Source organism: Diplotaxodon limnothrissa, linkage group LG11, assembly GCF_057381915.1.
Source record: "Diplotaxodon limnothrissa isolate DT_005_m linkage group LG11, D_limnothrissa_male_GT1.1, whole genome shotgun sequence".
Lineage (NCBI taxonomy): Eukaryota > Metazoa > Chordata > Actinopteri > Cichliformes > Cichlidae > Diplotaxodon > Diplotaxodon limnothrissa.
The window spans coordinates 17,934,905-17,959,151 of NC_140606.1; the positions used below are offsets into that span (position 1 = coordinate 17,934,905).

Here is a 24,247-nt window from a genome sequence, read left to right on the forward strand (position 1 = left end):
CTGAAGACACTCCTTTGTTGTTTTGACTGGGTGCTTAGGAACGTTATCCTTTTGGAAGATGAACTTTCACCCCAGTCCACAGCACTCTGGAGCAGGTTATCATCAAGGATGCCTCTGTACCTTGCTGTATGCATCTTTCCCTTGACTAGGGATGGGTATCGAAAACCGGTTCTTGTTGAGAACCGGTTCCCACTGTTTCAATTCCTTGGAATTGTTTGCCATTTTTGCAAACGATTCCCTTATCGATTCCAGTCGCCCCGAATGACGTCACCACGTTGCGGAGCGTCATTTACCTGGCAGGAAACACGGCGCCTAAGCAGCTCAAACGCTAAAAAGTTTGGTTATACTTTACGAGAACGGATGACAACAGGGCAACTTGCAATACTTGCAAAGTAGATATTTCATTTAAGGGAGGAAACACTACGATTATGCAAAAGCATTTACTCACAAAACAACGCGATGACCTTAAATGAATGTCGTGTTTTTAATTCCGCTCCGGACTCGTGAATCTCAACCCAGCAGCAGCGGTAACGTTTGCACGTCCTCTCCCGTTAATGCAGCAGGTAAATAATCAACAACAGTGCATATTATGTTAGCACGATCTGCCTTATTACAAAACCTGCCATTACTGTGCATTTAAGTGACCATGATGAGAGAGACAGACAGAGTCTGGCTCAGATGCTGGCAGTTCTTGCTGCAGTCTATCGGTAGCGTCTCCTTTCAGGCCAGGATAGACGAATGTCACCGAGCAGTGACTAAGTTTGTGGTAAAAGGCTTGCACCCATTTGCCACAGCAGATGATTTTCAGTAAGTGAATGTGTTTAATTGTAGGCAGGGACATTACTGGATATTCTTGTGTAATTGCTACAGAATAATTTATGCTATACTTTGTTATTGCTACAGGAGAATATTTATTTTATTATTTTACATTTACAATTTTTTTCCCTGGGGACCCTGTGACACCCCATTGAAGAGCCGTAAGCTGGATCTCTTAAGATCTCACTGCTGGGTTTGTAAGGCCATGTTACTCCTAAATTTCTATCTTGTTCAAAGAGAAGATAAAACAAAGTTCTAAGCTAATCGACCTTAGTGTTCTCCTTTTTTAAAAAGAATCGATAAGAGAATCGATAAAGAATCGAATCGTTAAACAGAATCGAAAATGGAATCTGAATCGTGAAAATCTTATCAATACCCATCCCTACCCTTGACCCTAACTAGTTTCCTAGTTCCTGCTGCTGAAAAACATGATTTAGTTAACGGATGGTGACAGGTGCCTAGTTTCTTCCAGACAGGAAGCTTCACCAGATCATTTTGTTTCTCATGGTCTGAGAGTTCTTCGGGTGTCTTTTGGCAACTCCAGATGTCCTGTCATATGCCTTTTACTGGTGGAATGCTACATGCATTGTCAACAATGTGAACTCATGTAGAAAGGTTTCTGCTAGTGATGGGCAGATGAAGCCCCATGAAGCACTGAAGCTTTTCATCCAATTGGTTCACCCCAACGCGAAGCTTCATGAAGCTTCATTTGCTCTAGCAGGACACCTACTGGACGTAAAAATAATAGCTGGCATGAATTTGAAGAGTGTGGCATTTTGCACACAGCCTGTAAATGTCAACAACAAAAGGAGTGTGTAAAACATGTATATTGTAGTGATGGCAGTATACTGTGTATATTTATAGTGGCAGTATGGGAAATGATTATTTGGAAATGCTTGAAATGGAAATGATCATTTACTGTGAGGTGAGGTGTGGTTGGGGTGTGGACAGTAGTTGTGCTTTTGTAACGTTGAGGTATGGACAGCTACACACTGAGGCTTTGAGCCTCAGTCCTGCCTGTTCACATTTTATTCTGTAAAAACTAAATTTTCACTGCTTTTACGTCCTTTTTAGTGGGGAGAACATAGCTGGGATTTAATGATTTAACAAATCTTTTGAATCCTTTGTCCTCCACAATGCTAAATGGCTGGGAGTCCTCAATCACCATGCTGACCAGGTCTTCATCTATTTGAGATTGTTCTCCTGAGGAAAGACAATAAAGACAAAGCACAAATATAAATATCACACACGTAACTTATAACAGTTGTATAATATTGTTATATCATTTAGTAACATTACTGCATGCTATATTATCATTGCATTTGATGGCTCACCTGGTCTTGCTCCACAATCGGTGTTCCTCTTATTCTCATGCAAAGCTCTGTAGTGCCTAAGCATGGATGAGGTGTTGTTGTTATATCCCAGCTCCCTGGCACATAGCAAACACTTCACCTTGTACAAAAGTAAAGACAGCTCAACATAAATTGTATTGCACCATCAGTATCATGACAATACATCTTCTGTAGAAATTTACATACCTTGTTGGGAGGAATAAAATCAAAATGTTCCCACACAGGGGAGGACATCCTCCTCTTCTTAGCTGGCTCCATTCTCTCCTGACTTTCTCTCCTCACTCTCATAAACCTCCAAACGGTCTCCAAACTCTCTCTAACCGCAACTCTCCATCAAACACCCACATTTTGAATGAAGTCTGAGGGTTTATATCGCTGTCATATCTCGCGGCAAAGTTCGAACCACTTCATGAACCAGTCACGTGGTACAGCCGGGCAGCGAGGCTTCGGACGTCATCATTTTCAGCTCCTCCCATAAATGAAGCAAGCCTCGATACGCGCTTCGCGGAAACGCCCCCTCCATTACTCGACACACGCTCCGAAGCCTCGATACAGAACGTCCCATCACTAGTTTCTGCATTTCCAAAAAATTTTGGGCTTTGTCATTATGTATTTAAATGTATTGAATCCATTTTAAAATGAGGTAAAATAAGCTTTGTTACTAGCAGCCTGTTGCAAAAACAACACATTTCTTTTACATTTCTTTAGTTGGAACTCATGAAAGATGCCAAAGATAACAGTTCAGCAGAAATAAAGTTATATAGGTTTTGCACTAATAAAGTAATTACCAAAGAGCTGCTGACCAAAAAATGAGACATATTTCAGCATGCTGTGCAATGTGTTCTTACAAAACTTTGGGGAAACTGGACAAGTGGAGGAAAAGTGGCAGTCTTAAAAAAACTGTTTACAGGAGATGAACAGTTCCTGAAAAACATTTTTTTTTTACTAATAGGAAAGAAATCCACCAAAGACCGGACACATTTAAGGCTCTTGTACAGTGAATACAGAAATTTACTGAGATTTTTTGATCCACCAATACCATCTGGAAAGCACAGCAATGATCACAAACACACTCTCAATGCAGTAAAGGCATAACTGGATAGAAAAACACACAATTAAGCACTATTCATGGACTATTCTCTCCAGAGCCCGGACCTCAATATTATTGAAGCAATGTGAGCAGTTTCATTTTAGGAGAGAACAAAACAAAAGACAGCCAACATCCAAAGACGAGCTTTCATTGTAAAAAAGTCTGGAGAACTATTCCTGAAGACTACCTGAATGATGAGAAGAAAGCTTGCCTTAGAGAATTCAGGCAAATTATTGACATTGAGATCAGTTTTCCCAAAAACTCTGTTTTTCCCTTATATACTGTATTTCCATGTATGTTTCAATAAAACACTACACCTATTACTCATTTTCCGTGCAAAATATAAATACATAAAGAGTTGCTTAAAGCTTTTGTACAGTACTGTGTTTATACTGGCTCATAAGTAACTTTTGTCCGTAAGTCTGAAAGAAAACGCACGTTCTGAGATGTTAAGTTCGAAAAAACACCGGAAGTTATGTGTAATAACATTTTTTATGTTTTTAAAACTGCTGCAACATTCTTGTTAAAACTTTTAACATCATAAGTAAAGGTTAAAGTTTAACTAGGATGTTGGCGCTAATGCACACGGGATTATGGGTTAATTTCGTCTTTCGTGATAAAGCTGATGTTTTCAAAACAAAAGCACACAAGTCAACTTTGCGTTTGCCTGGACACAATAGCAATCTGTGCTCTCCATTCATCAATAGTGGACTCTAGGACATTGTATGGTTAAAAGAAGACTTTAGGCTGGAAGAGATTTGTGCGGTTAGTTGAAGTCTGCGGTCTATTCGCTTTGAATTGGCTTTTATTTTGTAAGCCGCAACCGGAAGGGCTATTTATTTTTCGCCTGCCTTTGTCTAACTCGACTGGTACTGACGGGGAGGGAAAGAAGGAGGAGGGAGTGTTCCTGGTCTGTCGACTGGTTTGACTTGTCACAGGCGCTCAAGGGAAAACGATGAATTTCAGTCACAGAAAATAGTTCGTAGTTAGCTACAAACACACGTAAAGATAACCTGGCAAACCGAGGTGCCGTGACAGAACAGCTGCGTAGGATGGGCGAGCCGGCACAGACTCCGTTTAAAACCACTGGATCCGAGTGGCTGCTGCCTGTCAGTGAATACTTGGGCTTTCCTCTTGATCAGGTAGGACAAGCGTGAGTCACAAGTCAGTGGGGCTATTTCGGAAGAATTAAATCTTTTGATATATTACTGGTTTTTTTTCTTAAAAAATAAATAAATTTCATGTCATAAATGATGTTCCGTCAATTAACCTTGTGTCACTTGTGGGACACACGTGCCGTGGCTCCTTAAAAGTCGTCCACGTCCACATTATTGTCCTTTTATTGGAGGCTTTGTCCAAAAACTAAATTCTGTCGTTTTAAAGAAAATTATTAATAATAAAAATAACGATACAGTCCTGCAACGTGTCATACGCTGCTGTTTTACGTCCCTATAAAATTTTTACACTATCATAGTACACTATGATAATATACCGTAAAGCCCTTAATTGCCTATAAAAGTATAAAACGTGAAATGTTTGTTGATTATCTCTCTTTGCTGTTCACCCCAATCCTCATTTTTATCTCTTCCCACACAGGTGAATTTTCTGGCATGCCAGCTGTTTGCCTTAACTGCTGCCTTCTGCTTTCGTCTCTACCTCAGCCCGGCCCATGTCAGTCCCCTGGTCAGGCACTTTGTTGCCGCTCTGCTCGGTATTGGTTTTCTCGTCTTCTGCTTTGGATGGTAATGTATGGCACTGTCTCACACACTGCTCCATTCATTTTTTTCTCCAGTATGTGAGTCAAAGATATTTTATGTGTCCATGTTTCAAAAAGTGTTTTCTGTCAATGAACAAAAACTTTATATTTTATAATTACAGAACAGTCTAGGCAATAAGCTACCAGAACTTTTTCTGTAATTTCACACACTTATGTTGAACAACTAAGATGTACTGAAACGGCACTTCTTTTTCTTCTACTAAGAAGTCTCAGGGGTTAAATATTCAAATGTCTTTACAATGACAGAAAGGGGAGTTTCACTAGCCTCACTTAATATCAAAGTGGGCTGTATGTGGGCCCACCTGTATAAGATTTAAATAAAATCAGAATGCAGTGATTAATGAATCATTTACATCACACGTTTAATTGGAAAAATACTACAAAGCAATGTGTTAAATGCTGAAAGAAAAAATGGTGTTGTCCTTGGAAAAATATGTGCTTAAAACATGGTAGCAGGTCAACGTAAGAAGAAAAAGACCAGACCACTGGATCAACAGTTCTTTAAGAATATGGTCTCAGGCCCTCAGGCTGCAGCACTAAAAACAGACCTTCTGTAGGAAAAATTATTGCATGCGCTCAGGAACACTTCATGTGAACCAGATCAAGAAAACACTTCTGCCTCCTGCCACTACAGCATCATCTGTGGTGTCTAGGTCCTTTAATGCACAAGGCATTGGTATCATCCACCTTTTGTGAAGGCCACATTAATAATAATGTAAGTTTTAGAGCAAAATAATATAGCCACTCTGACAACATGCATATTGTTTGTTTCAGCAAGACAATGCTAAACTACAACATTGAAATAGCCATGGTACTAACTGGCCTGGGTGCACAGTTAGAACATGTTTTTAATGCCTCGGGCTTATAATTGTAGTAGAACACTGAGGGTATGCGGTCATGAGACAAATTGGAAACGCATGTATTTGTATGGGTGTGTATTGTAGTGCTTTAGCAGCAGGTATCTGTGGGAAATGTGTTTAAGTTGTATTGGCACATGCTGCCTGTGTCATTGAAAAGACCTACAGAATGTTTTGTGTCACTTCTGCAGGTATTCATCTCACATCCTGGCTGTGGTTGTTGCAAACTACCTGATCATCATCAAAGCTGACCTCAACAATGTGCACAGGTAAATTCAAGCCTCAAAGGCCAATAAACATAAAAGTCTAGGGAATGGCTATATAATGGATTCTGAAAGACAGAAACAAAAGTCTGAAACACCAGTGGATTCTTACATGGATTATGCAACTGTTGCTCTTTTGCCCGTAATTCCTGTAACCATGAATTAAGCCTAGTTGGTCTGGTTGTAGTCGTTCTCATCGCGCACACACCTTTCCGGTTGCATTGACTGACGTGCCTGCTTCATCAAGCCGGTATGTGATTGACAGGACTGCGTTTACCATGATAGGGCTGCAGAACTAGCTGTTGCTGTTTTCAGGTCAAACTTGCCAGACGAGATCAACCCAGCCCACAAGCCATTCACTTCATAGGTGGGCTAAGTTGCTCAGTTTAAGCCCTTGAAGTTTACCACTCATTCACTCCCTGCCGCGCATTCCAAGAAAGACTTCATTCTACTTCACCTCGCCCCCTTTGTCTTCCTGTTCCAATGTGGCCTGAACGAAAGTACTTTTTTAAAGGCATGAAACCTTTGGAGAACACGTCAGGCGACAGGCAGCCAGGCATGCCAGCCTGACCAGTCTACTCATGAAGATAGCTAGCAGGTGTTTATGCGGATGTTGAAACTTTCATGTTTACAGGGTTTCAGTGGAACTCTTAAGAGCACATGCACATTTTCCATTATGTCTGGGTGGATATGGGTGTTGACTTCAGACAGCATGGCTCAGGTGTGTCTGGCAGTTGTTGCTTTTTTGTTTTTTTATTACTAGAGCAAAATTGTACGGTTATCTTGGTGAGGTATTCAAGGATTACCTGTAGGTAGAGCAAAGTAGAACTGGTATTGTTCTATGGCTTTGGAGGCAAAACACTGTGTAAACTCAACATGGGCTTCTGGACACACACCTCTGTGTCACTGACACGGGGAAACAAAGTAATTGAACATTTTAGGTTAAAGCCAGGACAATCTAGGGAACGATCAGAACAACGGGTGATCATTACTTTAAGATATGCCGATGTTTGTAACTGTTTAAAATTTTTTGACAATGTGAAATGTAAAGCAGAATATCAGGTTTTCAGTCCTGCAGAAATGACACAAGTTCTTACCTGTGCCTGTTCATTCTTTTGTTTTTCATTTGAGAGTGTGATGAAATAGTTGCGTCTTGTCAAAGTTAAACCATGCTGGAAGTTTTAGAGGTAGTGTAAATGGCACAAATATTAAAAAAAAAAAAGAAACATTATGCTCACTTTTTTTTTTTTTTTTAAATTTTTGTGAAGTAACCCAGAGAGGCAACAATCACTTGCAGTAATTTCTAATGACTCATAAGTTAAGGAAACTTCTTAATCTCCTCAAATGCATTTACTGGTGACTCAACTGTTACCACACCAGCTTGTCCTTTTTCTTTTTTTCTAGGTATTGTATTAAATGATTGATTGAACTGCCCTTTACTTTATTTACTTTGTGTCATTCTTTTCCACTCAGGTATTCCATGGTGATATCTATGGGCTATCTGACTGCGTGCCAAGTGAGCCGAGTCTTCATCTTTAACTATGGAATACCTTCCACTGACTTCTCTGGGTGAGGAAAATCTGAAGCATTTCTTTCTCTCTCCTCTTTGCCACACCTTCTTTGTGACAGCACATTATGGAGACATTTGAGGTTTAGATACGTTATCAGTTTCCACCCTTGGTGGTACCAGCTTACACACCGACTCCCCCAGCCTTGTGTACATATAAAACAACTGAAGAAAAAAAAAATAGCAGCAGCATTGTTCACAGTTGACGCTGCCCAGCTTAGGCTGCTTTCTGCCTCCCATTTTAATTGGAAATGTCTGTTTTTCTATGTGTGGTTATACTTTATAAAGCGACAGCTGACTTTGCTGGCCTCTGTATTCAGCAGCAGCTACTTTGCCTTGTTCCAGTGCGGATTAATTTGTTGGCAGCCTCATTTAGACTCCATGTGACTTTAGAGATGAGCAGCCAGGACTGTGAGTCAGCCTCTGGTGATCCCATATTGAATTAGGGATCCAGATTTTATTTTATTTTTTGATACACTTTCATGTTTCGGTATCAATTCAGTACAAAAAAACCCAAAAAACAAACTACATTCACTACTTAACTTTGTTTCTGAGCAAAGGTTGTGTGAGTCAGACTGAACAGCAGTCATTCATGCTGATAGATTTCTGGTTTCCCTCTATATTTCTTGCTCTGTCTTTAGTAGGGTGTTATGCATCTAGCCATTGTCTCTAAAGTCTGTTTGCATTTGTTCAAGAGCATTTCCATGAACTGAAATTGACACTTGACATGAAAATCATAGGTACTATGCCCGCTCTATAATGTACAAAATGGAAAATGGAGCCTGTATGCTATAGTACTGGAGTTTTGCACATACTGGCTGAAAACATTACTTCAGAGCCCCCTGCCAGCTCTCACTGAGCTGGCACTGCCAGCCACATGGCCAGCCTCTCTCTGCCTCAGTTTTCCATGCTGTGCACACAATGCAGCCCTCACACCAACACAAACTAGTGTGTGTGTGCAAGAGAGACGTAGTTTATATGTGGACACACATTCACATGAGTTTCCTAAATGTGTGCTTGATAAGCTGAAAATCTAGCTGTGCTGGTTTAAAAGGGGCCCGATGATCCAATGAAGCTCTGGGGATAGGAAAGTATTGCATTGGATTAATAAGTGACCTGATTTGCCACAACTAGAGAAGAATGAAGTGATTCACAATGGTAAATAAATCCAAGAGTCTCTCACAGAGGCTCGGTGAGCTTGGGAAGTGCTGTGCTTAAATTGGTAATGCTTTAAATGGCTTAAGTTTTTACTTTCACTTAAAAAACAAAACAAAAACATATATTAGAATTGCTATGCTATCATACTTGCAACATTTATACAATTTAAAATGATTATTAAAGTGAAATCTTTTCAAATTTGCCCACCTACAATCAGGCACAGGTTGTGAGCATCAATTTCTAAACTTCTTAAGATAAATTAAAAACAATAATTTACCATCTTTCTCTGCCCAGACCTTTGATGATAGTAACACAGAAGCTCACCACGTTGGCTTTCCAGCTCCATGACGGTAAGTCAGACAAGTGGATGCACACATACATATGGAAGCTCAGCACATTGGCAAGCCTTTCACAGCATGCTGTCTGAGTAACTTAACAGGGATGACAGGCTTTTACACACATTTTCACACCTGTTGTAAAACATGTAGCCTAGGCTTTTATTAAAACGCGTCCTTCTGATTCTCTTCTAATGTAATGTCGAAGTCATAATTGTGAGCCACAAAATGTGCAGTCATTGATGTTGTTAGTAACATTTGTGTTTTTTTTTTTCCATTGTGAGTTGTTAGTGTTTCAGTGAAAAAGTCTCTTAGAGTCAGAATTAAACATCTGTTAAAGAAGGACAAGAGAAGGGGGGAGGGGGGAATTAAAGATATCAACAACTCCATATTTTTTTCAGGTATGTGTAAGAAGACTGAACAGTTGACACAGGAGCAGAAGCTCATGGCTATAAAGTAAGTTTACACAGCAAAGCAAGTTAGTAACTTACTGTGGTAACTGTGTGTGTGGTTTTTTTAAACAGAGTCTAATTTTAACAGACTAGAGATCTTTGGGATTTTCCTATGTCCGATTTTAGCCTTCAAGTCTGCATAGATAAACGTACATATACCAGCCACTTTATTAGGTACACTTGCTAGTATTGGGTTGGCCCCCCTTTTGCATTTCAAACTCTTTATTTTTCATGACACTGATTCACCAAGGTGCAGGAAACATTCTTCAAATTTTAGTCTATATCAGGGGTGGGCAACTCCAGGCCTCGAGTGTCGGTGTCCTGCAGGTTTTAGATCTCACCCTGGGTCAACATACCTGAATCAAATGATTAGTTTGTTACCAGGCGTCTGGAGAACTTCAAGACATGCTAAGGAGGTAATTTGGCCATATAGATCAGCTGTGATTGGATCAGGGACACACCTGAAACATGCAGGACACTGGCACTCGAGGCCTGGAGTTGCCTACCCCTGGTCTTTGTCAACATGACTGCATCACAGAGCTGCTGCAGATTTGTCAGCTACACCTTCATTATGCAGAATGATTTCAAATTCCTGTACCATCACAACTCAAAGGTGCTCTATTCAACTGTGACTGTGGAGGTCTTTTGAATCCACTACAGTTTGCGATGATGTGAGCTGTGAGATATGATGCTGGAAGCAATCATTAGACAATGAGTACATTGTGGTCATAAAGAGATGGACATTGTCAGTAACAATACTCAAGTAGGCTGTGCCATTGGACAATGCGCATATGGTGCTAAGTGGCCCAAAGTGTGGCACAAAAATAGCCCCCAGACCACTACACCACCACCACCAGTCTAAATTGTTCATACAAACCAGGATGGATCCATACTTTCATGGTGTTTACACAAAATTCTGACCCCGACCCAAATGTTGCACCAGAAATTAAGACTTATCAGACCAGGTAACCTTTTCTAGTCTTGTGCTGTCCAGTTTTGGTGAGCTCGTGTGAGTTGTAGCCTCAGTGTGGTACCTGGTGCTTCAAGGGTTGATAAATGTTCTATTTACAGATGCTCGTCTGTAGCTCTTAGTTGTAACAAGTGGTTATTTGAGCTACTATTGCCTTCTTATCAGCTTGACCAATCTGGCGATTTTCCTCTGAGCTCTGGCATCAGCGATTCTTTTTTGCCTAGAGAACCACTGCTTATTGGAGATTTTCTCTTTTTCTGACCAACTCCAGAGATAATTGTGTGAGAAAATCCCAGTAAAATCAGCTTTTTCTGAACCACCAGTCTGGCAATAAGAACTATACCACATTCAAATCCACTTAATTCAACTTTATTCTATACTGTACTGCTCGGTTTGAACTTCAGCATTGACCGTGTCTACATGCCTAAATGCATTAAGTGGCTGCCATGTCATTGACTGACTACACATTTGGATTAAGGAGCAGTTTAGCAGGTGTACCTAATAACGTAACTGGTGAGTGTAATCCTATAATGTAAAGTTTACATGTGCAGCAAAGATGTGCAGATACTTTAACAGTGCATCTGAACTTGGACCTTATTTAAAGAATAAATAACTGTTTCTTTTCCTTTAGCCACGAAGGACAATGACAAGGACATGAAATCATGGTGAATAGTTTATTTATGGAAAAAAGCATGCTGGGAACTTAGAAAAGAGACATCGTTTTGCATGGAAAAACATTTTTGTGCATGTGAATTCATGAAATCACATTATCAATGGACTGTACTATGCATGCCGTTTTAAAATGAATTAAAATGTATTTTAAAAGCAGCCATAAAATATAGCCGCCTACCTGTGCAATAACCCAGTAGCTGTAAATCTGGTAATTGATGTGTTTGTCATAATACTTAAATATTCGATTAACTGGACTAATTTTGTTCTTATTTATCAGGGACCAGACATTGTCCTTATTCCAGTTTTGCATACAAGTTCTCCTGTACTGTAAATATTACACATAGTTTGTAACATGGATGGAAGCACATTTGGTCATGAATTAGGTCAGGTTTTAATACCCATCCTGGTTCGTTTTATTGCTCGGCAGCTGGTATATGTACAGGGTCAGAGAAACAGAGTTAAAGGCGAGCAATGATGCTGACTGATCATGACCTGTTGGATGTTTAATTTAAAACTAGATGGCATGTATTTCTCAGATCACCTTGGAAGAAAATCTAAAGTAGCACCGTCACGTTTCACTCAAAGCGATCTCAGTTAGTGTTTCGAAAAGGTTTGTTTCTTTTCAGTGATTTCTGCCTCGTCTCTTTGTAGTGTGAGGCCTTCTCTCATCGAGTACCTGAGTTACAATCTGAACTTTCTGAGTGTCTTGGTGGGGCCATGCAGTAACTACAAAGAGTACATAGACTTCATAGAGGGCAGACACATCAGCACGAGGCTCAAGCAGCAGCATGCCTCAAGTAATCGGCAGAATGGCTACAATAAGACCCAGGACCCATCACCTCTGGTAAGTTCATGAATACTGGTTACTACTCTTGTAGTCTTTAACTTTTTTCATTTTTATATTGATAGGTTATTGTTTTATCAGGAGGGGGATTAAATGCTTATCCAGCAATATGTTTCGTCTTCCATTGGTTGGAATCTCTGTAACTTTACTACAGTGGCTTTACTTCTTGTTCTTGTTTTATTGAAAGAGCGTTTGAACTGTCCTTTACTTTACATCATTCACAGTTCAAAAATAATTCTTTTACTGGGATGTGGTGCATGCTTACACTTGATTCAGTTTCTGAAGTAGGTCATTTTGACTCTCTTCCCCATCTTCTTAGCTAGTTTTCTTCTGATTGGCTGTTCCTTGGAAATAAGTTTACACAAGTTCACAGCAAGAGTTGCGTGTCTGAATTGACATGAGGATCTGGCCTTCTTGATATCCTACAGAAACAAGAGTAGATAAAACTTAGAACAGGTGTTTAGAGAAGTCTAAATTGAATAAAGATGTGCAAAATTTCACCTACGCACAATGAATATTTTTGGAATTACAGGCCCTTAAAATTCACGTTAGCAGGCCAGGACTTTTAAGGACTAAAGAGCAAAACGACCTTGCTATGATGTAACTTCTTTTGACCTGTTATCTATCCAACATTGTGAAAACACCCTTGAAGTTCTCTATTGAATTCTCAGAAAACAAATGAAACGTCTAAGCTATAAATGTTTATTTCGGTTACTCTGTCATAGTAATTGAAATCTGTGCAAAGTTGCTATCAAAATTATGATGCATCCCGTGATGCTAGCGCTGAAAGTTGATTATAGAAAATTAGATTTTTCTTTACATTGTAAAACTTGCAGAGGGTGTAAAATTACATTGGTTGCAGTTTTTAATAGCTGAAATTTGTTTCATGTGATAGCTGTTGTACTTAAGGAGTTATGCTGGAAAAAACAATAAGGTTACCTAAAAAGCACCAAATTTCAACCTAACCTCTTTAGCATAAATTACATGGGGGCCTATAACTCAGAAAATACCTTCAGTAGGGAGGTTAAAGTTTTGCATGGCTTCATTTTCATAAAAAAACTATAGAAAGGTCTTGGCTGATGTGGACTAGATAAAAATCTGCTACAAACATATAGTCGCAGAAGGTCAGATATTACTGAGGTACCCAGGAGGACTTTTTTCAGCTTCAAAGAAAATGTGTAACTTCTGTGGTGAACATTTTAAATGTATCCACTAGAGCAGAGCTACAAACTGATAGTTTGTTTCTGGTTTCTCTTGGGTTAAGTTAAGCCATAGATGCTGATTGCTTAAGATTTAATGGTAATCCTAATATTCTCCATTTGTAATGGTGCTTCTATCAGTGCTCAGAAGTAATTTGCTTTCTCTGCAGAACGCCGTTTGTCATAAGCTGCTAGTCTGCGCCGGCTGTATGCTGTTCTTCCTTACTGTCACTCGGTCCTTGCCCATAAAGTACAACGTTGACCCCGACTTTGTGAGCCAAGCCTCCTTTCTCACCAGGCTCACTTATGCTTTCTTCTCCATACAAGCTGCAAGGCCCAAATTCTACTTCGCCTGGACATTAGGTGGGTATTTAGTGCGTCTGTGTGTTTTACTTGGCCAGTTTGTTTTGTTTTTTATTGCTTCTGGGGACAAATGCCACGGATGTCATGTGATGATCTTCTTCTTCCTCTGTCAGCTGATGCAGTCAACAATGCTGCAGGATATGGTTTCCTTGGGATGGATGAACATGGAAAGCCATCCTGGGACCTCATCAGCAACCTCAACATCATCGGGATTGAGGTGCCGCGTTTCAGATGCTTAAAATCGAGACCATGATCTTTCAGCACTGTGTCCAATTGTGAGTTAATTAGACACTGGAGCACACTCTTATTGTAGCTATTGATCTTTTTTCTTTTAGACAGCAACCAGCTTCAAGACCTTCATAGACAACTGGAATATTCGAACAGGAATTTGGCTTAAAACGTAAGTGTTGCGAGTGTGAAATCAAATTGTGTGCACAGTCGGAAAGTGGGGGAAAAAAAAGTGAAATTCCCAACCCGTTCCTTTTTCAGGGTGTGCTATGACCGAGCACCAAAGCACCGTTTGGCGTTGACCTTTATCCTGTCTGCTTTGTGGCATGGTGTTTATCCAGGGTACTATTTTACCTTCCTCACCGCCATCCCCATCACCATAGCAGCAAGAGCTGTAAGTTGTCTACATTATCTGCAAAGTAATGCTCTAAAATACAAATGGAAGGTAATCGGACTGTATGGACACAAACTGACCATGAATAGATGGGACAGCTCTTGTTACATTTACAACGGTAGCTTTGTGAAGATTAAGGATATTTCAGTTTCCTCAGTACAACTACAAACAAAAACATATCTTATCAGTATGAAAGTGGCTCTAAAAATGTTTTTGGTGCCTGTTCAAACAAAACCTCTCTGGGAACAGCTTTAACTGACTTTTTATTGCACTTGGCACTTTCTGCTTCTCGCATGTTAATTAAATAGTTCAACAAAAGTTTTCCTTGAATACACTAATCCTGTCATCTGTTAAACGATAATTGTTGTCCGTCTGCCTCTCCCCACCAGATACGGAGGTCAATTCGTCATTACTTCCTGGGCTCCAGAGTGATGAAGCTGGGTTATGACATCTTGACTTGGGCAGCCACACAGCTGGCCATCTGCTACACTGTCATGCCTTTTCTCCTTCTTGCAGTTAACTACACTATAGTTTATTACAGGTACGTCATACCCCGCTTTAATCAAATTATCCTTTTGCTTCAACTCTGTGTGGTTCTGCGTTCTATTAATCTTTCTATGTACTCATACATGTGAAGGTGAGCAGGAACCCCTCTACATACATCCATAAACTTCCAAAGAGGCATAATCACGCTGACTGTAACCACAGGCATGCCGAGTGGATTGTCAACAGTTCTTATATCATGCGTTAATAAACCGTTCTTGGCCACATTTCCTCTCTTTGACAGTTGAGCGAGAGACAGGAAGTAAGGGCAAGTCCCCGAGACTGCTCTTTGCAATGCTCTAGATTCTCCTTTAGCTCTAGCATAATAAATCCCCTTTATTTCCTTATTTTCTGCAGTAAATGTCTGTCTGCACACCTGTAGACCATATAGGAGCACGCAACTGTGTTTATGTAGTATTTAAAAATCCTTTACTATTTAAAAACATAAAACAATTCGGTGACGTTTCATGTTCGTGTGTATTTTGATGGTCTTAGAACTAATTTTTAATCCACACTCACTGGCCATTTTATTAGGTATACCATGTTAATACTGGTATTAGCATGCTAATACTGGTATTGTTAGCATGGTATAGCTTTGAAGGCCCTTTTGCCTTCAAAACTGCTTCAGTTTTTTCACAGCATTGGCTCACCTAGGTTCATTAGTCCATACTGACATGCAAAAGCATGACAGTTGCTACAGATTTTCTTTGCTGCTCATCCATGATGTGAATTTCCTAAACTACCACATCCCAAAGGTGCTTTTAGATTGAGAGCTGTTGATTGTGGAGGATATTTGAGTACATGTTCAAGAAACCAGTTTTGGGGTTAATTTTTTCTGCATTTTGGCATGGTGTGTTATTGTGCTGGTAGCACCATTAAAAACTAGTTACATTGTGGTTACAAAGGGATGAACATGGTCAGCAACAATAGTCAGGTAGGTCAGTTTGAGCTTAATGGGCTCAAAGTGTACCAAGGTGTGGTCCCCCACACCATTGCACCACCAACAGCAGCCTGAACCATTAATACCATGCAGGGCGTGCCTTGTAGAGTCATGCTTTCATGGTGTTTACACCAAACTCTGACCCTAACGTCTGAATCTGGCAGCAGAAATTGTAACTCATCAGCATCTTATCCAAGCAACGTTCTTCCAGTGTCTAGTTTTGGAGAGCCACTGTGAGATTCCTGTTCTTAGCTGACAGCATGGTGTGGTTTTCTGCTACTATTGTGCATTAAGAGACGGTCTTCTGCATATCTTGGTTGTAATTATTTGGGTGTAATAATGTGAATCACCGTTACTTTCCTATCAGCTCTAAAGTAGTCTGGCCATTTTGACCTCTGGCATCAACAAGGCATTTTTACCCAGAGAACTGCTTCTTACCAGATATATTTTTATTTTATTTATTTATTTTTAACCATTTGGACCACCAGACTGTTGTGTGGGAAATTGTCAGTTGCTCAGCAGTTTCTGAAATGCTCAGGATACTCCAGCCATCTGGCACCAACAACCATGTCACATCCAAAGTCACTCACTTCACCTTTCTTTCTTTCTCATTCTGTTGCTTAGTTTGAACTTCAGCAGGTCATCTTAACCATACTCACGTGCCTAAATGCATTATGTTGTTGCCATGTGACTAGTTTTGAAACATATGATGACTGCTTGCCCCATTGTAAACACAATGCGCATGGTTTCTTGTCATAAGTTAGTAGTTAAGTGTGATATTGTTGCTCGTTTCTAATCTGAATTATTAATGAATCTAGTATAAATCTAGCTGGATCATTTTTTTCCCTACATAATAAAAGTTCCACTCTGTTTTTCCCACCTAGGTCCATGTACTTCCACGTGCACATAATCAGCATTCTGGCTGCAGTCGCCCTGCATCGCAAACATAAACCCAGGGAACCCACCACCAAAACCTCCTCTGTCTCCTCCTCCGCTCCGTGCTCAGCCCAGTGCCAGCATGTTCACTCCAACAACAATGACAAAGACTGAAAATCTCACTTCGCGTTCTTTTACCAGGCTTTTAGGACTCTGTCTCCTCTCAAAGACAAATGAGTATCCCTAGGGCATTCAGCCAGCTTGAAATGGGAAAACATTGTGCTATTTGTTTTTTGACTATACAGAGTAAAGGAAATTTGTACTTATGGTACTGGATGTGTACGGGGAGAGCCCTCTCCCATGATTGAAGCTCATCAGGCAGACACTGAAGAAAAACCTCAGCTGAGGAAATGGTTCTGGTACAACCACCACCACCGCCACCAGAATGCTGGCCCCCAACCCCCTTTCCCCTTTTACCTACTCCCGCTCCCTGCAGCTTTTCCTCCCTCCTTGGCCATCTCACCAGCACCAGCCTGCCTCCTCCAACAACAATACAACAGTGTGAAGAGAGTATTGAGACTCACTTTCGTTCCTGTCCTCAATCTGTGCTGTCCCACTGACTGGTGGGATCTCAGCCAGCACAACGGGTCTGCAGCTCATAAACGGGCCACAAATACCAGGACACATGCACACGCAAACTCATGCATAAATAGACACTAGGAAACAAAAACGCACATATAGTCGCTCTTAGACATGTTTGTACTCGGTCGCATTCGGGCGGCACACAAAGGCTGCCCTTGTGAGGCTGCAGAGGAGCATGCCAAGAGGAGGCTGCACCCGCTGCACTCGCTCTGCCCAGAGGATTTTGTAGATCTGTGTGGGTGATGGTTCGCCCCACTGTTATATCCCAACAGCCACTGTCAGTGACCCCCGAGTGTGTGGACCTAATCATGAACTGTCACAATACTTCCACTGTTTACTGGCTTGGATTAAAACCACATGAAAAACTAATCAGACCATGGAGCTCTTAAGCTTTTTAGTGGAAGCCTTAATATTACTGTTAACCATTACTAATGTTTTTAATGAGTATGGCAGCTCCTTCAGGTGAGGAGACTAGTATTTTATAGTTTCTATATTTCTTGGCTTCAGTCCCTGTGAACAAAAAGGAAAAGGTAAGAAATAAAATGAAATCTTTTGCCCCTGTTGGTTGAAAGCCAAAGTACACTTCCCATAGTTAAATTAGTAAAGTTGATCTATTCCTCTACTGAAAGTCCCCTTTTCTCTAACAGTGACAAAAGTGAAGGTAGTTAATGTGCACAGTGCTCAGTCCCTGTTGGCAAAATGTCAAGGAAGCTGAGAAAAGGCTCAAAATGGAAATTATGATCTGAAAAAGTGATGTTTCCGTTTTGATTTAACAGAGACATCTGGTGGTTGTGTGAACTGAGCTGAGCCAAGTCATGAAGAAAAGTCATCTGACTGACATAAACAGCCATTTTTCCATGTGACACGATGGCGTTGCATCAGAATTCATTTTCTTCCCTGCACAAGCGTTTCCTTTTGCACAGATGATGCTGAAAAACTAGAAGTTAATGTGCAGATTACAGACTGTAAACACGAGACACCTTTGCCTTTTTAATTTATTTTGCAGTACTTTTTTTTTTTTTTTTTAAATTTTAGGACTGATTACAGATTTTGGAGCATTAGTAGTTTTAAAGGTGGCACAGTCGTGGCTATGTGATAGCTTTTCAATACGTTTGTTATAACACGAGTTGCAGTGCAAGATGTTGTTTTGTAAAGAAAATGCGCATCACATTTGAAAATGTCTTACAATGCATTATACAAGTTGCCTAGTGCATCACGTTTAATCACGTTAGAAGAACAATCTTAATGTTTTTTTATTATCCGTGTTGGAATTTAATCTAAACTTGATAACGACAGAAAATGTTCGCCTGTTTGGCTCACTTTTTACATACTGACTAAACCCTTAAATTTATTAAGGCTCTGCTTTGAGGCTTGACTTTTTGACATATCAGGTGATGTTACAGCTGCTTCACAAAACTTGGGATGAGGAGAAAGCATGAATTTAACACTTAAAAAATAGACATACCAGGGTATTTTAAAGGAAGTTAAAAATGCTATTAAATTTTTTTTGAATATGGTAATCTTTGAACGTACATGAGTACATTTGGGTCTAAAAAGTGTGAGTGTATTACACTTGGTACCCACAGGCCTCATTAACCCGGCAACATATTTGTGGCTCCACGGGTTTCTGTGTCGGCGCTGTGATTTTAGAGCAGGAAGACGAGCAGAGGGGCAGATTTACAGTATGAATATGTTGACGAGCAGCTATTTAAATGATTTAATACCGATACTGAAGATATTTTTGTATTTGCTTTGATGATGTTTGCTGTCTAATTGTACTGACTGTGAGAATGTGAGATTTTCTGATTACACCAGTGCTCCATTTTAGTGTTTTGTGTGGAGGAAAGTCTGAGTAACAAATAAAGCTCGAATGAAACTCTGTTGCAGGTTTATTATAAACTATAACGAAGACGCTTTTTGTTTTTGTGCTCTGAAGATGTGACTGTAAAACCTCTTTTAGGAACAAACAATTTCTGATGTCAGAAGAAAACATTTGCTGTGTTCGTTCTTACAGTTTGCTCTCCTTCTCCATGCGACGCCTCTCCCCACAGCAATTTAACCTCGGATGATATTCTCAAAGGGGCTCCGTCTTTGTCCCTTGTGTCACGTCTTTTCCCATGTGACACAGACGTGTGTGGGTGTGTGTGTGTGCGCGTGTGCAGTGATTCTGCCTGAATTCAGTCACGTAATGACAACTGTGAGGCAAGACGAGAGGAAAACAAACATGTATAAAATGAAGTGAACAATCACTACACTGCCTGACTGTTTTCATTTTAGAGAGACTCAAATACCTCAGCTGTTATTAAAACAACAACAGCTGATCAGAAAAGTATGGATGCTTGCATAGCTAGTTTTTGCAAATATAACCAATCATCTAGAGGGATTAGAAAAGTTGAGAGTATGCACCTTTTTTTTAGTCAGCTGTAGTGTTTGCATATTTCTTAGAAATCCTCAACCTGTCACCTAAAAATGTGTAAACAAGTTGGATAAGTTTTCCACACAAGCTACAAAAATGTACAGGATGAAAGGAAAAAATGACTAATCTATGAAGTTTGATCAAATTACAGAATGAAAAAAGAAAAGATTATCATACATTTCATCATCGAAACAAATAACAAAACAAAATTTAACTGTCCTTAATGAACAATATAAAACAAGAAAAAGCCTCCACTTATTGTTCAGGCTCAGTCCTTGTCTTTCATTTGTTCATGCATTCTGTGCTAGTCCTCCTAAATCTTTGCTACTATTTGATCCAAACGCTTGCACAGGAGTAGGAAGAGATATTAAAAAAGGAGGAGAGGCTGGAAGTTCCTGGATCATAAAGAAAAGCACAGCTTCACTTTCCCAAGCTGACAGAATGTTAATGATCCAAAGGCAAAGTTTTGAAATGACTTTCAAAATGCTTGTAATTCCTAAACAGTGAATGAAATACTTTTGCTAAACCCTGAGAATTAAACCTGGAAGTCTGCACTTCAATTCCATCTTGATACTTTGATTTAACATCCACTGCGTTGGTGTGAAGAGGCAAAATTAATCATCATTTGCAGATAGCCTGATGGCTGAAGAGCTGCAGGCCACGCATTTACATTACATACATTTAAAAACAGCGTCCTCATGCAGAACATTCTGGCAAAGTCCACACTAGGGAAGATGTTTGCAGCCAGGTCGCAACTTTAATCAAAGCAGATCAATTCTGAAACAAAACACAGCAACACACTCCTATAATCTACACCAGTTTTATCCGTCTACATTATATTTAAGGATTATTTTAATGGTTCTATTCTTTATACAGTTGCACAGAGCACATCTTTACCTTCACAGACAGCAGAACATGAATTTTTCAGCCCCTTGGACTCCATCACGACACAGGAGCAACTGGGCAAACTGATTATTCTCGGCTAAAATGAAGTTTCCTAGAGAGATGAAGCTGATCTCAGCTCCTGCTTGTACCAATGCAATGAATTTAAACAACTTACCAACTCACAGCATTCGAGGAACACCAGAACGTCAAACAAAAAAGATCCTCAATGCATGCATTTGACTGCAGCATGCTGGATTCAAACATTTCTTTTTTTCTACCTTATTTTCAAAAAACAACAACAACAAAAAGAGATCGCAGCTCAAAATTTCTGTGAACTGGAGATCTTGTTGGCTCTCAATAGCACAATAACTTCAGTCGTGTATTTTAAATGGTATCCAGGAAAAGGCAGTATTACCATACTTTAACTGAGATTATATGTTTTTACTGCGGCTGGCACACTGAAGAGAGCCTTAAAGCCTGGGACAGGCCATTTAACGGCGCGGTTCAAAGAGGCAAATTGCTGTTATTACTGCAAACCTTTCCCATCCTTCATAAAATCCTTTTTGCTTTGAACAGACAATCCAATTTTAAGCAACTGAAGTTTATCGCTAGCCATCTTAAATTGAAGCACATGATTCTTTGTGGCCACAAAATAGTTTTTATTTATTTTAAATAACTTGTGCATCTTATTCCAGCATGAGTACTTTACCTCTCCTTTATCCTCCACCAGTGAGTCATCCTGCTGTGATGCACAACCTTACAACATACTGTTTTTTTAAATTAAGGTTTCTTTTTATTAACAGTGCATGCAAGGTGGATATCAAGCAATCAAGATAAAAAACTCAAAAATCCTAGCTACATATATGTACGCGTTCATTTTCTTCATTATTATCATTCTTCAGGATCACTCTTACCCACGCGGTAAATATTGAAAACAGTCATATACAGGGTATACAGGGTCTCCTTAGTCTTTTTAGAACAAGCGTAGTGAGTTCAGACTGTGACATAAAGCGGTCAGCCGCTGGGTCCTTCATGGCATAGAAAGCTGCTAAAATATACTCACGCAGGTATATTTTGTGCTGATAAATATTTTCACGGCCCTTTGAGATATAGAAGAAACACAATACAAACGTACATGAATACCAGTCTGAATATTATAACAAAATAAATACATTTGCTGTGACGCAGAGCTGCCTCTCGTATATTTCTAAACACTTCTTCAGTGCAGCTCCTGAAGGAGAATCATTCAGAAAATAATTACAGGGTGATGAGCGATGTGAGGAAAGTTGGAAATTATGACCGGGGGAGACTAGCAGCTAAGGTTTGTGGGAGCTGTGGCGAATTAAAGCCTGTGTGTGTGTGTGTGTGTGTGTGTGTGGGGGGGGGGGGGGGGGGGGGGGGGTGTCGTCGTAGCAGGTCCACCAAGTTGAAAGAAAACAACTAGATCTCCATCTATCGGCCAGCGGAGGGCAGTAACACACAATAGAAGTGAGGGACAGGAAGAAATGCAGCCCGTCTGCACACACCGTAACAGTTAATCTCACAAAATGAAAACACTACAGCAGTCACGTTATGCAAAATAACATTCATCTCCCCCCAAACCTCCACCTCTACGTGTGGCTGTTTTCAGAAGAGGTTGAATATCATCTCACCTCTGAGGGGGATATATTGTATTTCGTCCAGTGGGTGCAAATGTGGACATATGAACCGGAGGATCAGTGCAAATGAGGAAAGAGGATCCAGGTGATCCACAGTTTATACTTCATATCGTTGTTCACTGCCTCTTCCTCCCTCTGCCTCTTCTTTAAAATATTTTGTAGGACTTTTAAATACATTTCACTTCTTCAGTGATTTGTGTGAACCCTTTGGCAGAGGTGTGCATATGCAGTGCACCACTGAAGAGAAGAAGAAGCTTTCAGGTGTTACAGATTTAACCACCTGCAGCGGACTAGTTGTCAAGGTCTGTGGATGAGGCAGGACTTGCTCAAATCCAGAAGCTTACATGTTTTAGGAACTGAAGACACCGTGTTCTTGGTTTATAACCACCAAAAACTGACAGGGAAACACGGAAAAGGTGTTTAAACATTGGCTGATCTGGAACACTAAACTGACTTTGTTCCGTCTTCCCTGTAAGGTTTTCAAGATTTCTGACAGAAAACAAGAACTTTATAACACGACTGAGCTCTAACTGGGTTTTCTCCTATAATATTTCAGGGGGTGCATGAAGCTGTCAGTTAACCTATATGCGATCTAGCCATCTATAGCCAGAGGTAAGAGGAGGTGTCTTAGACAAATGACCGTGTCGGTCAGTCGAGACGAAGTGAGGTTACGGGATCAGGTAGCAGCAGTCGTTTCTTCGAGAGATGACGAGCCTCCTGTGCTTAAGTTCAGAGTTTGTGATCGAATATTATCTAAAATCCTCTTCAGAATACCTCAGATAGTTCGACTGAGCCGTGCGATTGGACCGTATGGAGTTCACTGATATTACCATACGCTCCAGCGCACAAGGCGAGAGCAGTCGGCGTCAGATTAAGTCAAGCATTCAAACGGATTCTGAATAGTATTTGTCTCTAGCCTCGCCTCAGTTTTTGCTGCTCTCTGTTGGAGCAGGTGGCGACTGCGTTTGCTCCTTCACCTCCGTCTGGCCTTCTTTCTTCTCATCCTCGTCCTTGAAGAAGAGGAGGGGAAACATACCGAGGATGCAGCCGATGCCCACGCCGATGGCTTTACCCTGCGGGTGGGAAGAAGACAAAGATTTTAGCAAAGATGGAGGGATTTCTGCACATTGTTACCGTGGGATTATTCTTCATTTATTTCAGGATTGCATATTGTTCTCTAGGTGTGATCTTTGCAGGTTGGCAAATCCTTGAGAGACCCTCAAATTTCTTTTTCTTTTATTTGCAGAAAGCCCGCCTTATTGCTGTCTGATGAACACCCTCAGCTTTCTTAGCCTCTGTGCATCCCTATACTCCTTTATTTACTGAAAAAAGCTGATTTCTGTCTGAAAAACAGACACAGTGGCCTTAATTTATACGAACTGACATATCCACAACCCACATCTCCAATCTGGTCTCCTTAACTGCAGCCGCTGAATCCACGAACCCTGTGGAGAAGTCATTTACACAGAGGTGGACAGGTTTCTCCAGCCTGCAGCGCGAGTTAAAATTCACTAGGTTCAATAAAGGCACAAATGTAAAACCAATTGTCTTTTTATAACTGTGACTTGGAGCATTAAAAGTTGTTTATGTAACTGTAAATTGGTCTTTATTGTCATTTTTTATTGAGCTCGGTGCTTTTCATGCCACACCTTCCCTCTTTACTGTAACACTAACAAAGGGTTGGAAGCAAACACTTAAAAATCTCCAAAGACCAATATGTTATTTTTGGCTTGTATTTATTAAAAACTATTTCTTCACAAGCCACAGCAGCCTTTAGCAACCAGCCAGGTGCCAGACTAATCACTGTAGCTTATTATATTTCATGCTTCAGCACTTATAGCATATTAAAGATCGCCAGGTCCCAGTTCCTTTTATGACATTTGAAAGCTGGGCCCCGTCACACAGACTTGTGTTACTCGCGTTTGAGTTGTCAGCGTGCAAAGACCTGTC

The 24,247-nt window shown here is 40.3% G+C and overlaps 2 protein-coding genes across 2 annotated transcripts in view; one reads left to right on the plus strand and one right to left on the minus strand.

The window, feature by feature from the left end:
• The first annotated feature begins 4,310 nt into the window (after positions 1 to 4,310).
• mboat1 (membrane bound O-acyltransferase domain containing 1) lies at positions 4,311 to 16,870 on the plus strand. Its single transcript, XM_085365231.1, has 13 exons — positions 4,311 to 4,400; positions 4,855 to 5,000; positions 6,084 to 6,161; positions 7,629 to 7,724; positions 9,175 to 9,230; positions 9,617 to 9,671; positions 11,961 to 12,153; positions 13,523 to 13,715; positions 13,829 to 13,932; positions 14,051 to 14,115; positions 14,205 to 14,337; positions 14,727 to 14,878; positions 16,705 to 16,870. The coding sequence occupies exons 1-13, from the start codon at positions 4,311 to 4,313 to the stop codon at positions 16,868 to 16,870; spliced, it is 1,527 nt and encodes a 508-aa protein (XP_085221357.1).
• A 6,350-nt stretch (positions 16,871 to 23,220) lies between these two features.
• Positions 23,221 to 24,247, minus strand: part of LOC146622559 (transmembrane protein 65-like) — a 42,243-nt gene continuing 41,216 nt past the window's right edge. Inside the window, exon 8 of the mRNA XM_085365232.1 lies at positions 23,221 to 23,370. Within this exon, the coding sequence (XP_085221358.1) occupies positions 23,221 to 23,370 (150 nt within the window). The remainder of the gene's footprint in view (positions 23,371 to 24,247) is intronic.